Source organism: Seriola dumerili, unplaced genomic scaffold (assembly GCF_002260705.1).
Source record: "Seriola dumerili isolate Sdu_G_001 unplaced genomic scaffold, Sdu_1.0 BDQW01000012.1, whole genome shotgun sequence".
NCBI classification, from domain to species: Eukaryota; Metazoa; Chordata; class Actinopteri; order Carangiformes; family Carangidae; genus Seriola; species Seriola dumerili.
Window position 1 is genome coordinate 1,409,537 of NW_019174267.1, and position 13,720 is coordinate 1,423,256.

The window sequence follows — 13,720 nt, forward strand, 5'->3', positions numbered from 1 at the left end:
CACAGGCACAAAACAAGGCCATCGCCTCTCAACACGTCTGATTGTAAAGCTCTGCTCTGATTGGTCCTCTGCAGTTGTTTGAGCTCAGTCAACCTTAAAGAAGTAGTTCCATGTTTTAGGAAATACGCTCATCTGCTTCTTGTAGAGTTAAATGAGAAGACTGATCCCACTCTCATGTCTAGATGCTAAATATGAAGCTAAATCTGATTAGCTTGGCTCAGCATAAAGACTGGAAACAGCTAGTTTTGGTACCTTTGGACAGAGCCAGGCAAACTGTTTCATACGGTGGCCCTGAAAGCTCAACGCACTGCAACTTAAAAAAACACATGCAAAGACACAAACACACTGCAAATACAGAAAACATCTTCATCGACTTGACAACACGAGCTGCAAATACAGCACACCAGGAAGTGTTTCCAGGGGACACTTAAAAGTGATGAACCTGGCTTGTTGTTCAATGCCCCACTGTGACCTTTGAAGTTAAAAGCATTGATTTTGTAGCGTGTTTGTGTCTCTGTATGTGTTTTCTTAAGTTGCAATTTGTTGAGCTCTCAGGGCCACCGTACCACTCTCATGTCTGGACGCTGAATACAAAGCTGCAGTCGATTAGCTTAGCTTAGCATAGAGACTGGAAACAGCTAGTTTAGTTACCTTTGGACAGAGCTAGGCTAGTGGTTTCCAGTCTTTGTACTAAACTAAGCTAACCACCTGACTCCAGCTTCAGATTGAACACAGACATGAGAGTGCTAACGATTGGCTCCTTTGACTTGAGCAGAGCCTGTTTAAGTCTGTGAGGGAGGGAAAACATTTTCTACAGCTGAACCTCAGACGCTGTCGTCTCCGTTTCACTGAGATAATTCACTCAAGTCTGTTTGTCTCTGTCTTTGTCTCTGAGCCGTGCAGCTGTTGAACTTTAAAGAAGTGTCTTCCACAGCAGAGATGAAGCTGCTCGCTGTTTTATTTCAGTCTGTGTCAGTGAGCAGGTTGATTGACAGCTGATGTCCCTCCTCTGATTCTGAGGAAGACAAAGATTTTCCTGCGAGTGTCGATCTGAGGAAGGTGGCCATCTTTAAATAACACTTTCATTAACACTCTGTGTGACTGAGGCGTCTGCAGGTGTGTGTGTGTGTGTAGTGTCTGCGTCAGATCAGCTGATCCGTCCTCAGAGTGAGTCGTCGAGCGGAGCCATGAGCAGCTGCAGCTCTTTGAAGGCGCTGCCGTGGCGACCGACCTGCGCCGCCTTGTTCTTCACGATGTTGCTGAGGTTCTTCAGCTGCTTACAGCACGCTCTGCACTTCTGGTGTCTGCAGTGACAAACGTCATCATCAGGGTCAGTATGAAGGAAAAGTTACAGCTCTTCATACGTTTGTTTAGTTTCTGTTGAATCAACTGAAACTCAGTGTTTCAGTCATCATCACATAAAAATGTAAAAGTGTTAAAACAAGTCTGAACCGGTTCAGTTCATCTCTCCATGTGGAAACTATTGATCCTCTGAGGGTAAATTCATGTTTCATTGGTCTTTACATGAGCTTCATATTGAACTGTTAGATCTGTACCACTGCTCACTGCGGTCTGAATCTTATTCTAACATTTAAATCTATTACTATATTAAGTCATCCTGCTGTTTCTTATCGATTCATTCAATCATTTTAGACTTTATGTTTGTCACACTCCCCTCCCCAATGTTGAAGAACCTTAAACTGTTTTTTAATCATTCATTTTTATTGTTGGTTGTCAGTTTAATCTCGTCTTGTAGAGCACTTTGTAACTGTCTTTTGAAAGGTGCCGTATAAATAAAGCTTATTATTATCATTATTATCATTATTGCTAACAGATCTGTTTATATCTGTGAATCCACAGTCCTCGATCTGTTCTGTTCAGTCTGAGGTGGATCAGGTGGTGAACTCTTCCTGTTACTGTCACAGTCTGAACACAGTGACTGTGGGAGATCTGTCTCAGACGCTGAAGCCTCATTAACTTTAAATAAACAGAACGACGTCCATCACCTCCTTTAGAAACATGTTATAAACATGTGAGGGATGTGAATGTCCAGTGTGAACAGGAGGACGATCAGTGTTTAACTGTTAATGTCCCTCTCACTCTGACACGTCTCCATGGTTCTACACACAAACCACTGAAACATGTGATCAGGTTCAGATGAGTTCAGTTTGAAATAAAATAACATCTAAAACTCTGTAGATGTTTCTTTGCCTCTGATTTAAACATCATTAAAGTCTCTTCACACTCACTCGTTTAAAACTAGTTAGTGATGTTTTATTTTACACACTATCTTCTGGAGCAGCTCATCACAAAACCAAGTGTTCAGTAAAGTAAAGTGAAGTGAAGTGAAGTGTCTCACCGCTCCTCTCGTGTGATGTCGACTCCGACACACGGCGACGCCTTTAACGTGTCTGAGATCAACATCCAGAAATGTTTCATGATGAGCTTCAGAGACGTACAGCCGGTCTGCATGTAGCTGAGACACACACACACGCACACGCACACATTAAAAGAAGAGTAAATCATTACAATCTAATCTAAAAACCATCAGTGTCTCACTGAGATCAAAGTACAGGGGCGCCCCCCTCTGGTCTCCACTGGTCACTGCACTAACAGGATCAGGATCCAGATTCTTTACATTGATCTTTCTTTACCTTCAGCCAGTAAGATATTAATCAATTAACTGATTGTTAATTGTTAATTTGTTAATTTCCAGGTTCCAGTTTTTGCAGCTTTTCTTTGTCATGTGACTAAATTGAATATTTTATATAGATTATAGATTCATATTTGAGTCAGACCAACTAACAAACTGAACATGTCACCTGAGTGCTGGGAAATTAAAACCAGCATTTTTCTGACATATTAAAGAAAAAACTGCAAGTAATAATAATAATACTAATAATCAATAATCGGATCAACTGTCACATCATCAGACCTTAAAACAAGAGAAAAGCCTCAGGTGAGGTCAGTCACTCACCTCTCGTATTTACTCTGCAGCAGTTTGTCGATCTGAGGAAGGATCGACGTACAAAGGTCCAGTTTCCATAGCGACCTGAAACAACAGCGACGTCAGTTATTATTGTTCTAGTTCCTGTTTAAACTTTATTTAAAACATGACATGAACGTATTCATCCAGATGTTTTACAGCTCAGGGACAGTTTCAGATTCATCTGACGACACATGAACTTTTCTTCAGGTCAGGTGACGACAAGTCCCTCATACGTCTTCATAGCTTTAATTACATGATGATGAACTGAACTGTGTGTGTGTGTGTGTGTGTGTGTTTGTGTGTGTGTGAGAGACTCACGGCTGCAGGTTGATGATGTTGAGGATGTCCACTACAATGGACAGGTCGTTCATGGAGACAGCCGTGTCCAAGGCACTCTGCAGAGAGACAGCAGACAGGAATTGGACAGGAAGTCCATGAGAGGTGGTTGAAAGCTTCAGAACTACATTAGTAAGTGGAGCTTGTGTTGTGAAGACATATTTAATTAGTGACACCTTCCTAATAAATGAAATGATGATTGAGTCTTTTATTTCTTCTGAATGAAGAAAATAAAAATCTGATCACAGAGCTCTGATCAGATCAATCAATAAGAATGATTTTTTCTATCGTGTGTTTTGGGTCAAAGGAGAAAAACTGGAAAATCACAACAGTTTCCTCTTTTAGTATTTTACCTTTCAGTCATGTCAAATACTATAAGTCTCAATATTTAAAGTTATGAATAAAAACTTTGTCTCAGTTTGAATGAATTATGAATCTAATAAGAAAATCTCTCTGGCCCTGATGAGACCTGATGAGAACCTGATGAGACCCCGATGAGACCCAGACGAGACCCCGACGAGACTCTGATGAGACTCTGATGAGACCCTGATGAGACCCCGACGAGACTCTGACGAGACCCCGATGAGACCCTGACGAGACTCTGATGAGACCCCGATGAGACCCCGATGAGACTCTGATGAGACCCTGACGAGACTCTGATGAGACCCCGATGAGACCCCAATGAGACCTCGACGAGACTCTGATGAGACCCCGATTAGACCCCGACGAGACCCAGACAAGACTCTGATGAGACCCTGATGAGACCCCGATGAGACTCTGATGAGACCCCGGCGAGACCCTGATGAGACTGATGAGACCCCGACGAGACCCCGATGAGACTCTGATGAGACCCCGATGAGACCCCGATTAGACCCCGACGAGACCCAGACAAGACTCTGATGAGACCCTGATGAGACCCCGATGAGACCCCGATGAGACTCTGATGAAACCCTGATGAAACCCCGACGAGACTCTGATGAGATCCTGATGAGACCCCGACAAGACTCTGATGAGACCCCAATGAGACCCCGACGAGACCCCGATGAGACTCTGATGAGACCCCGACGAGACTCTGATGAGACCCCGACGAGACGCCGACGAGACTCTGATGAGACCCTGACGAGACCCCGACGAGACCCCGATGAGACCCTGATGAGACCCCGACGAGACTCTGATGAGACCCCGACGAGACTCTGATGAGACTCTGATGAGACCCCGACGAGACCCCGATGAGACTCTGATGAGACCCCGATGAGACTCTGATGAGACCCCGACAAGACCCCGATGAGACCCCGACGAGACTCTGATGAGACTCTCATGAAACCCCGATGAGACCCCGACGAGACTCTGATGAAACCCCAACAAGACCCCGACGAGACTCTGATGAAACCCCGACGAGACCCAGACGAGACTCTGATGAGACCCCGACAAGACCCAGACGAGACCCGGCTCACCTTGATGTCCTCTCTGGCCCACACGGCTCGGACCGTCTCCAGGTTCTTGTGTCGGCTGCTCAGCATCACACACATGGTGTCGTGACCCTTCTTGATCTGAGACAGCGCCTCCTCGTCGCTCAGAGCTCCAGGTCTGTTGTTGGGGGAAGACTGAGGAACAAAAGACCAGGAGAAAGATTTAGTTTGATCTCTGACACATTAGAAAACGTAGATAATAAAATGATATTGTGTTTTATTGAAATCACCTGACAGGTGAGAAGTTACTGGTGTTTATTTTCAGAGGTAAAAGTTTGTGAACTTTTTTCTCACAGGAGGAAACTCAGGACTGAGTCGTTCCAGTCAATCACAGAATCATTTCTATCAGTAATGTTAGTTTGTATTGGTAACAGTTAAAATAATCACTTCAAATAACACAATAATCACAGCACGTTTATATTCTCTCATTTATCTATTAGTTAATTAATTAGTCAACTGCCATCAAATTAATTCTGATAGTTGATTAATTGTTGTGATGATTGTTTAAATCATTTTTAAAGTAAAGATTCAAACTCTCTGGGATGAATATTTTCTCTGAAACTGAAGTGAATCTGTTTTAATGTCGAATGATGAGTAGCGATGATTCAAATTATGTGTTAAGATACTTTTTGTTATTGAATAAGGAAAATTCAATAATGACAGATAAAAGATACTTACTTATTACTTAGCAACAACCAACCAACCAAAAGTCTGAAGTTTTACATGTATATTGTTTTATATGTTTAAACGGAAGGTTTTTCTGGAGGTTTATAAACTTCTCTATGATCAAATCTGAAGTCGACTCAAAAGAAAGGTGGTGTCAGGGGTCATCATGTATGTGAGGTTCGGATCTGTTCAGGTGCGTTTGAGACTCACGGGCAGGAAGTCGGCCACGTTCAGTCCGATGGGCTCGTTCCTGGTGCTCAGGATGATTTTAGGTTGAGGTTTAGACTTGGCCGTGGTGACGGGGGGCTGAGGAGGAGGGGGGCGGAATGTGGGGGGGTCGGAGGACGAAGGGCCCACAGCTGAGGGGGCGGGACGCTTCGCACAGGAGACCACTGTAGGCTCCACCCTCTGGACCGGAGTAGAAGAGGCCTGAGGAGGAGCCTTCAAAACAACAAAACTTTATGTGAACAATGAACACTGAACATGTTCAGTCACATGACTGGGGCTGCTGCCTTCACTGACCTGCTGCTTGTCAGGAAACGGAGAAACCATGTCCTTCAGCTGATGGCTGATGGCTAATATGGTCTCTGAGAGGACAAGCAAACAATTAGTCCAACAGTAAACAACAGGAGTTAAAAACAGTTGAACAGGAAAGATTTCAGACAGAGAAGCTGCAGCTGTAACAGTAATGTCTGTGACCAGAGTGATGAAGATGTAGATGAAGATGAAGGACTCACCGTCTTCTGGAGGAGCAGGGAAAGGCTCGGAGATCTTGGGAGGAGTTCGAGCTGGAAGAAAGAAATGAGTCACTGATGATGCTTTTAATCTATTAACTCAAACTTTTTAACAGAACAGGTGTGAGCAGGTGCGAACAGGTGTGAGCAGGTGCGAACAGGTGCGAACAGGTGCGAACAGGTGTGAACAGGTGAGAGCAGGTGTGAGTGAGTGAAGAGATGTGAACAGGTGTGAGCAGGTCTGAACAGGTGAGAGCAGGTGTGAGCGAGTGAACAGATATGAACAGGTGTGAACAGGTGTGAGCAGGTGTGAGCAGGTGTAAGATAGTGAACAATTGTGAACAGGTGTGAACAGGTGTGAACAGGTGTGAGCAGGTGTGAACAGGTGTGAACAGGTGTGAGCAGGTGTAAGCTAGTGAACAGTTGTGAACAGGTGCGAACAGGTGTGAGCAGGTGTAAGCAGGTGTGAACAGGTGTGAGCAGGTGTAAGCTAGTGAACAGTTGTGAGCAGGTGCGAACAGGTGTGAACAGGTGTGAGCAGGTGTGAGCAGGTGTAAGATAGTGAACAATTGTGAACAGGTGTGAACAGGTGTGAACAGGTGTGAGCAGGTGTGAACAGGTGTGAACAGGTGTGAGCAGGTGTAAGCTAGTGAACAGTTGTGAACAGGTGCGAACAGGTGTGAGCAGGTGTAAGCAGGTGCGAACAGGTGTGAGCAGGTGTAAGCAGGTGTGAACAGGTGTGAACAGGTGTGAGCAGGTGTAAGCTAGTGAACAGTTGTGAACAGGTGCGAACAGGTGTGAGCAGGTGTAAGCAGGTGTGAACAGGTGTGAACAGGTGTGAGCAGGTGTGAGCAGGTGTGAACAGGTGTGAACAGGTGTGAACAGGTGCGAACAGGTGTAATCTGACAGTCGACCTACAGATGGCGTTCTTGGGTTGAAAGATCTCCTTGTAGTCTTCAGCGTTGTGGATCTCAGCTGACGACAGTTTCTCATCTGCCTCATCCTCACTGGGGCTCCGCCTCTCACCTTCGGGGCTCCGCCTATCAGCGTCTGACCTCTGCTTCACCCTGATGACATCACAACATGTGGAGTGACAGAGCAGGAATCAAGGAAAACGTATTTGATGTTAATAATAAATCTTCAGCTCTTATCTGGAGGTGTAACTTTTTGATACTAGTAACGAATTAAAAGTCGTGGTTTAACTTTTGTCCTGATGAAACTGACGAGGATCCATAAATTAAATATCTGAGTTTCAGAGCCTTTCACAAGATTGGTATTAAAAATAAAATCATACTAGTCAACTCTAGTTACTGTGTATTAGACTCCTGCAGGTGGTTGGATGTGTCGTACCTCTGTGAGCTGCAGGTGGTTGTGGGTCTCTCGTAGTTCCTCCTCAGTGCGACTCCTTTAGGATCCTTGGGCTCTGAGAGCGGCTGGTTGTCCTGGATGATTCCCTGGATCACGGAGCCGCCGCTCTTCTTCACCCGCTTCAGGTCGACGACGTAGGACGAAACGCTGGAGAGCTGGTGAGACACACCGATCTGACGGTAGAGGAGAAGAACAAGAAGAAGAGAGACCTGATATGATGTCTGGAATTCAGGCTGAAAAAGGCGAGACTTCCTGTGGGCGGAGCTACACACCAGCTGCTGGTTGCACACTGCCAGGTCAGAGACTTTCCCCCAGCCCACCGGCACCACGTCGAAGCAGCGGTCGGGCTCCCAGCCGAAGACCCGCAGAGAGTCTGTGGCCCCGCTGTACACACAGCTGCCGTCCGGACTAAAAAATATACACCTGAAACCACAAGTCAGAGGTCAGAGGTCACACTCCAGCAGCACGCTGTCTGACCTGCTACACTCACCTGACTGGAGTCGTGTCTCCCTCCAACGAGCCGATCATTGTGAATTTCTCCAGATCCCAGAGTTTGATGGTCCTGAAGAAAACAGACACACAAACACGTCAACATGTCAACACACTGTCCAGCAGGGGTCAGTGTCACACACACACACACACACACACAACACCTGAGTAACACATCATGATGAAACAGAGTTGACAAGGAGAAGAAAACTTTACATCATATATGAGAATCTGTCCTGTCATGACGCTGATGTTCAAAAGACACAGAGAGTCGACAGGAAACATTTAGAGCAAAGAATCAATAACTGATCAATCATTTTGAAATCAAATCAGTATGAATAGAGCTCACTAACCAATCAGCTCAGTGGAAACACTGAGTCATCCTTCCTACAGTCGCAGTGACTCACAGTAAACAATAAAGAACGTGTTTGATGGAGGAGTGTCACCTGGATCAACAGGAACAGTAAACTGGGTGGAGACCACAGTTGCGTGAACTGTGTTCAGTCTGAACAGCAGCTAACATCTGTCTGCAGATGTGAATCAGTGACAGACTCTGTCCAGTTCAGGTGGAGGTGTCATACCTGTCGCAGCTGCCTGATGCCAGCAGGTACTCGTTGGGGTGGAACTGGACGATGTTGACAGCTGCAGTGTGAGATCTGAACTCGGTGATGGTCTTCCCCTGAGTCAGGTCCCACAGCTGAGAGACAAGAGACAGAGACACTAATGATGGAAACAGCCATAATTATCAGATCATTAGTTTTTGATACTTGGAGGTTTGATTTTTTTTGCTGCATCAACAGCAGATGAACGTTAGTGTCAGTTTGTACCTTGACGGTGCAGTCGTCACTTGCTGAAGCCAACCACTTCCCATCTGGACTGAAGGCCAGACTCCTCACCGCCTGGGTGTGACCCTGAAACACAAACTCAACTTCATCTCTGTTGTGGTAAATCATGTGTTGACATCTGATATGAAAGACCTGAGTTCTCATTTTAGATTCTGGAAGCTGAGACATTCAACAACTTGAACCACAAAGAATCGAGGTGAGGAATTTCTGAGGAAACACTCTTCAACATTATTCATTTTAAAATGTGGTTTACAGAAGAGCCAGCTTCCAGATCCCACACACACACACACACACATTTCTTACCTTATACCTGAACACATATCCTTTCCTCCGCACGTCCCACAGCTGACAGAGTTGGACCAGATTCACATCGTTCACATGAGACAAAAAGAAAAAGAAAAATTCCATTAATGCAGATTATGAACACAAACACACATTCTCAAACACGTTTTACAAACACACACACACACACACCTTGATGTTTGTGTCCAGGGAACTGGAGGCCAGGAAGTCTCCAAACGGATGGAAGCCCAGACTGGTGATGTTGGCTTTGTGTCCCATCAGAGTCCTTAAAACTGGAGAAGAGGAAGCAGCAGATAAACTGACAGACTCACCTGGACTGTGCAGGTGTTCAGGTCTCTGTTTATATATACACACACACACACACACACACACACACACAAAGAGAACAAAGTGGGTCTCACTCTTGGCGGCCTCCAGGTCCCAAACTCGTATCGATCCAGACTGTGAACCAGCGACAACCTGCTCCTCTGACATGTTGAACTGGACACACTCCACTGGGTTCTTGTGACCAGTCAGACTCTGACAGACCACGCACACACACGCACATAGCACGCATGCACATAGCACGTACATAGCACGTACATAGCACGCACGCACACACACACACACACACACACACACACAGAGTCAGGTTACATTTCATTTAACAGCTGCTGTGAACCTTTCACTTTGCTGGACATGACAGATGTGGTTCAGATCAGAGGTCTGCAGGTGAGGAGGTCTCACCATGATGCAGTTGGCCTTGCTCACAGCCCAGATGTTCACCCTGCAGTCTTCTCCTCCTGTGGCCAGCAGGCGGCCGGAGCTTTTCCCCAGAGCCAAACAGGAAACGCTGCTGGAGTGAGCCTCGAACTCCTCTGTACAGCAACACAGGAGGGACATTTAGTTCTGACCTGCTGGAGAAGAAGCTGGAGCTGCTGCAGCAGCGTCTCTACAGAGCTGCACTGACTGAGAAAGTTTATCAACTGGATATCAGCAACTCGGCAACAAGAGGCAGTGATGGTGGCTCTATTGCTCACATGTTGTTCTGTGTTCTTTGTGGGGATCTGCAGGATTAAAGGTGTATCCTGTAGAGGGCAGATTAGAGTCAAATCCTCCCTGTCTGAAACCAGAAGCTCTTCGGTGTAACAGAAGTAAACACGTTGAAGTTACTGTGTTCTAATAAAAGATAGTTTGTTTCTCTTCCAGGTTTTCCTCTAAGGTTGTCCTGGTTTCTTCACACCCTGCTGTTGATGCAGCGCCCCCTACAGGTCATGGACTTTATTACCACGACAGACCCACACAACAAACACTCAGAATAAAAACAGGAAAAACAATCTAAACCTAGAGAAGCAGCAGAAAATGGATGTTTGAATTAACCAATTAAAAAGTTTATTAAAGTTTCTGAGAGTATTCAAATGTTTAATGGGAGTAAAAATGTTTTGCTGCACTGACAGAAGAATCAGGTGATTGTTAATGTGTGTGTCAGTCAGTCACATCAGCAGCTCCAGTTTTCAGTCTGAACCACAGATGACGTTTCACAGGAAAAATAAAGTCTGTACTCACGCAGTCGCCATGAGATCTTGGTGGTGCTGGCTGCAGCCATACTGGTCACACTGGGAGACTGGCTGCTTTGTTTGAATGACTGGACACTTCTGAGGTTAATTCATGAATTCAGTCCGGATCACTGAGGACCGACATCAGCTTCTCATTTACTCTGTAGACTCTCCTCCACCTGCAGTGACACACACCTGTTTACTGTCCATGTCAGTGAATCACTGATGGTCAACAGTTTCACTTTTTTTTTTCCAACATATTTTCATCCGTTTCACATTGAACGCAGCTTTTCAGCAGCAACCTCAGTCTGATGCCTTCAGCTGTTATTGTTTCTTTTGACACAGCCTCTGTGAACCCTCCTGGATCCTGGTCCCACAGTCACACAGACTCCAGATCTTAGGATGGGTTCTCATTATTTCATGTAAATCTTAGATTTACATGAAATTATATATATATATATATTATATATATATATATGTCAGTATTGTTCTAAGATTGTTACACACACACATTTAAAAGTTTGAAGTTTGAAAATGTTCATGTCAAGATAAATAAAGTTTTATCAATGTATCTTTTTATTGACATCATGCAGACATGATTGCTCACACTGTTTTTATTTATTTATTATCATTATTATTATTATTATTATTAATAATTGTAACTTAGTTCTCTGTGCAATTTATTTATTGTGTCTCAGGTGTTGGTTCACCTGTAGGCTCATTCTGGAGGTCGTACTTAGTGCTGTTGAAGTGTGTTGTGTTATACTGAGAGGTGTTTCCGATATTTTGTCCATCACCTTTTTACAGTGATAAACTAATAATTATTAGAAACACCTTTCACTACAACACAACACGGTTCAACAGCAGCACAAACTACATCCTCCAGGTACAAGTGAATCAACACCTGTCTGAATCAGGAAAACACAAACTGAACTTTATGACCTGATTTATTGCAGGACTGCTGGACTTAGTATTAGGCAGGTGTTAAAAATTGGACACTGAGACTGAAATCTGTCTGAATACTTTGAATTTTAACAAAACCAATGAGACATTAAAAAAAGACATTAAATATGATTGAGACGTTGTCGGTGGTGAAACGGCTGAAACTCTGAAACGAGTCACAAAAACAGTGAAGCAGCCCTTTATAAGGCAGCTAGCTTAATGCTAAAATACCATTTGGAAAGCCACGCAGCTAATTAATCACACGACAGTTCACACAATAGGTCAGATTAAAAGTCTGAAGAGCAGACGGGACGCTCCGGTCTGTTTATTTGGTTTAATCTCCGGTAAACGGTGACGTTAGCTGACCAACATTAAAGTCAGTTAGCACTGTGAGCTAATTAAAGCTAGCTGTTATCTGAGCCGTTACCGTCAGTTTACCTCCGCCCGTCCACCGCAGTTAACCATCTGAACGGAGAGGTGAATGTTTAAACGTTAAACAGTGCGCAGATAATCCGTCTCAGCCGCTGAGGACAACTTGTTGACAGTCCGGTTGCTCCTCGGCTGCAGCTTAGCAACTGAACACCCCAGCAACCGGCCGTTTACTTCCGCTGCCGTCAAACACAACTTTATTAACAACGATTGACAAGTAGTTCTGTTGTGCTACTGTCTGGTAGCTTGTCCTATAGGATCTCAAAAAGACAAATAGGTCCTGCCTTATATATATATATATATATATATATATATATGGTACGCACTTTTTTTCACTACATTACCTTTACCTGACAGTTACTAGTTACTTTTCAGATTAAGAATTTACACACAAAACATACGATGAGTTTTTAAATGACAGATTCTTTAGGACCAAAAGACCCTAAGATTAAAATCAAATGTTTAAACTTGTTAATGTCCTCATGTTTTTGTATAATAAAAGACATATGTTGAGGGAAATAATCATCAACACCGTGAGTGTTTCTACCTTGAACTGCGGTGAACCAATGACAAGACAGTCAGGGTTTCATACCTCTCAAACCTAAGGAACCAATCCTGTCAACTTGTGGGGATGAGGGGCGGGGCTAAATAAACCTGAAACCTTGTCAGTACAGAGAGAGAGTTAGCATTAGCACAACCGCTATCACTGTGTCAGTTACTGCCAGTTACAGGCTAACAAACAACATAATCAAATAAAAGATACTAACTACGCTAACCGTTCTGATCAGTCTGCTAGTCTCTGGCTCTGGGTCTGACCGAGGCTCAGACATGTGGCTGAGTCTCTGATGTTTCCTCCTCTCACCATCTTGATGCTCTCTGCTCTTTCACCTGTCCACCTGGAGCCAGCAGGTGGTGGGCGGGGCTCAAGGCCTGAGTAAGTAGATATGCTTCAGATCCAGTTTATGTGTCAAAAAATGTTAAACTAAATATGAATCATAGCAGAGGATTTTACAGAGTTTAAAACATGTCTGGAGAGTAACTTTAAACCACCCAGCAGCATAAAGAAGGTAAAAGTAGCTACAACATTAAAGAACTGCAATAAGCAGCCTACAGTAAAGTAATGTGCTCATCCAACATCTGATTTACTGAGGATATATTTGAATATCTCCATTAATCTAAAGTAACAAATGTTTATCACATGAATAAAATAGGTGAACTGTTGTTTTGGTACTATAAGACACAAACTGTCCCCAGATATAAAGTTAATGTTTACACAGAAAACTGCAAACATCTGTAAATAAACACTGACAGGTAAAAAAAATCAATCATCATCATTTTTATTGGTGAATAACATATTAACATGAGTATTTTACAGTTAAACTTCTGAAATAGTTAAAAAAAAGAAGCTATTTTCATATGTTTAGACTGTTAAACACACTGGACTCTGCAGACTCGTTTCCTTGGACAATCTATCTGCAGTAAGATCTATCTCTATGTATTATTTCATTAGTTTGTTCATCACACAGGTGTGCAGTTACTCAAAAGGTGTACCATTTTAATAATCGCTAATTAATCTGGTTTTGCATTATTGTTATAAATCCTCGAGCGATCCTTT

General features: G+C 43.8%; 1 protein-coding gene across 2 annotated transcripts; it reads right to left on the reverse strand.

Moving 5' to 3' along the window:
- Positions 1-671: 671 nt before the first annotated feature.
- katnb1 (katanin regulatory subunit B1) lies at positions 672-12,258 on the reverse strand. 2 transcript variants are annotated; one of them, XM_022750131.1, is made up of 20 exons: positions 12,115-12,258; positions 10,745-10,913; positions 9,926-10,056; positions 9,601-9,718; positions 9,371-9,471; positions 9,200-9,241; positions 8,879-8,962; positions 8,633-8,748; positions 8,053-8,124; positions 7,835-7,985; positions 7,545-7,735; positions 7,113-7,261; positions 6,198-6,248; positions 5,983-6,047; positions 5,671-5,901; positions 4,780-4,929; positions 3,308-3,384; positions 2,978-3,052; positions 2,360-2,476; positions 672-1,304 (listed from the first exon to the last, which is right to left on the reverse strand). In XM_022750131.1, the coding sequence occupies exons 2-20, from the start codon at positions 10,782-10,784 to the stop codon at positions 1,163-1,165; spliced, it is 2,103 nt and encodes a 700-aa protein (XP_022605852.1). In that variant the 5' UTR covers positions 10,785-10,913; positions 12,115-12,258; the 3' UTR covers positions 672-1,162. The 2 variants fall into 2 exon arrangements, with proteins under 2 accessions (XP_022605852.1, XP_022605847.1); XM_022750126.1 differs by having other exon boundaries at positions 12,104-12,258.
- Between the last annotated feature and the right edge of the window lie 1,462 nt (positions 12,259-13,720).

Coding starts and splice junctions, on each gene's coding strand:
- katnb1 (XM_022750131.1), bottom strand. CDS start 10,784: ATGGCTGCAGCCAGCACCACCAAGATCTCATGGCGACTGC. Junction 9,472..9,600: donor GGACCTGGAGGCCGCCAAGA/GTGAGACCCACT, acceptor CCTCTTCTCCAG/TTTTAAGGACTCTGATGGGA. Junction 9,242..9,370: donor CCCTGGACACAAACATCAAG/GTGTGTGTGTGT, acceptor CAACTCTGTCAG/CTGTGGGACGTGCGGAGGAA.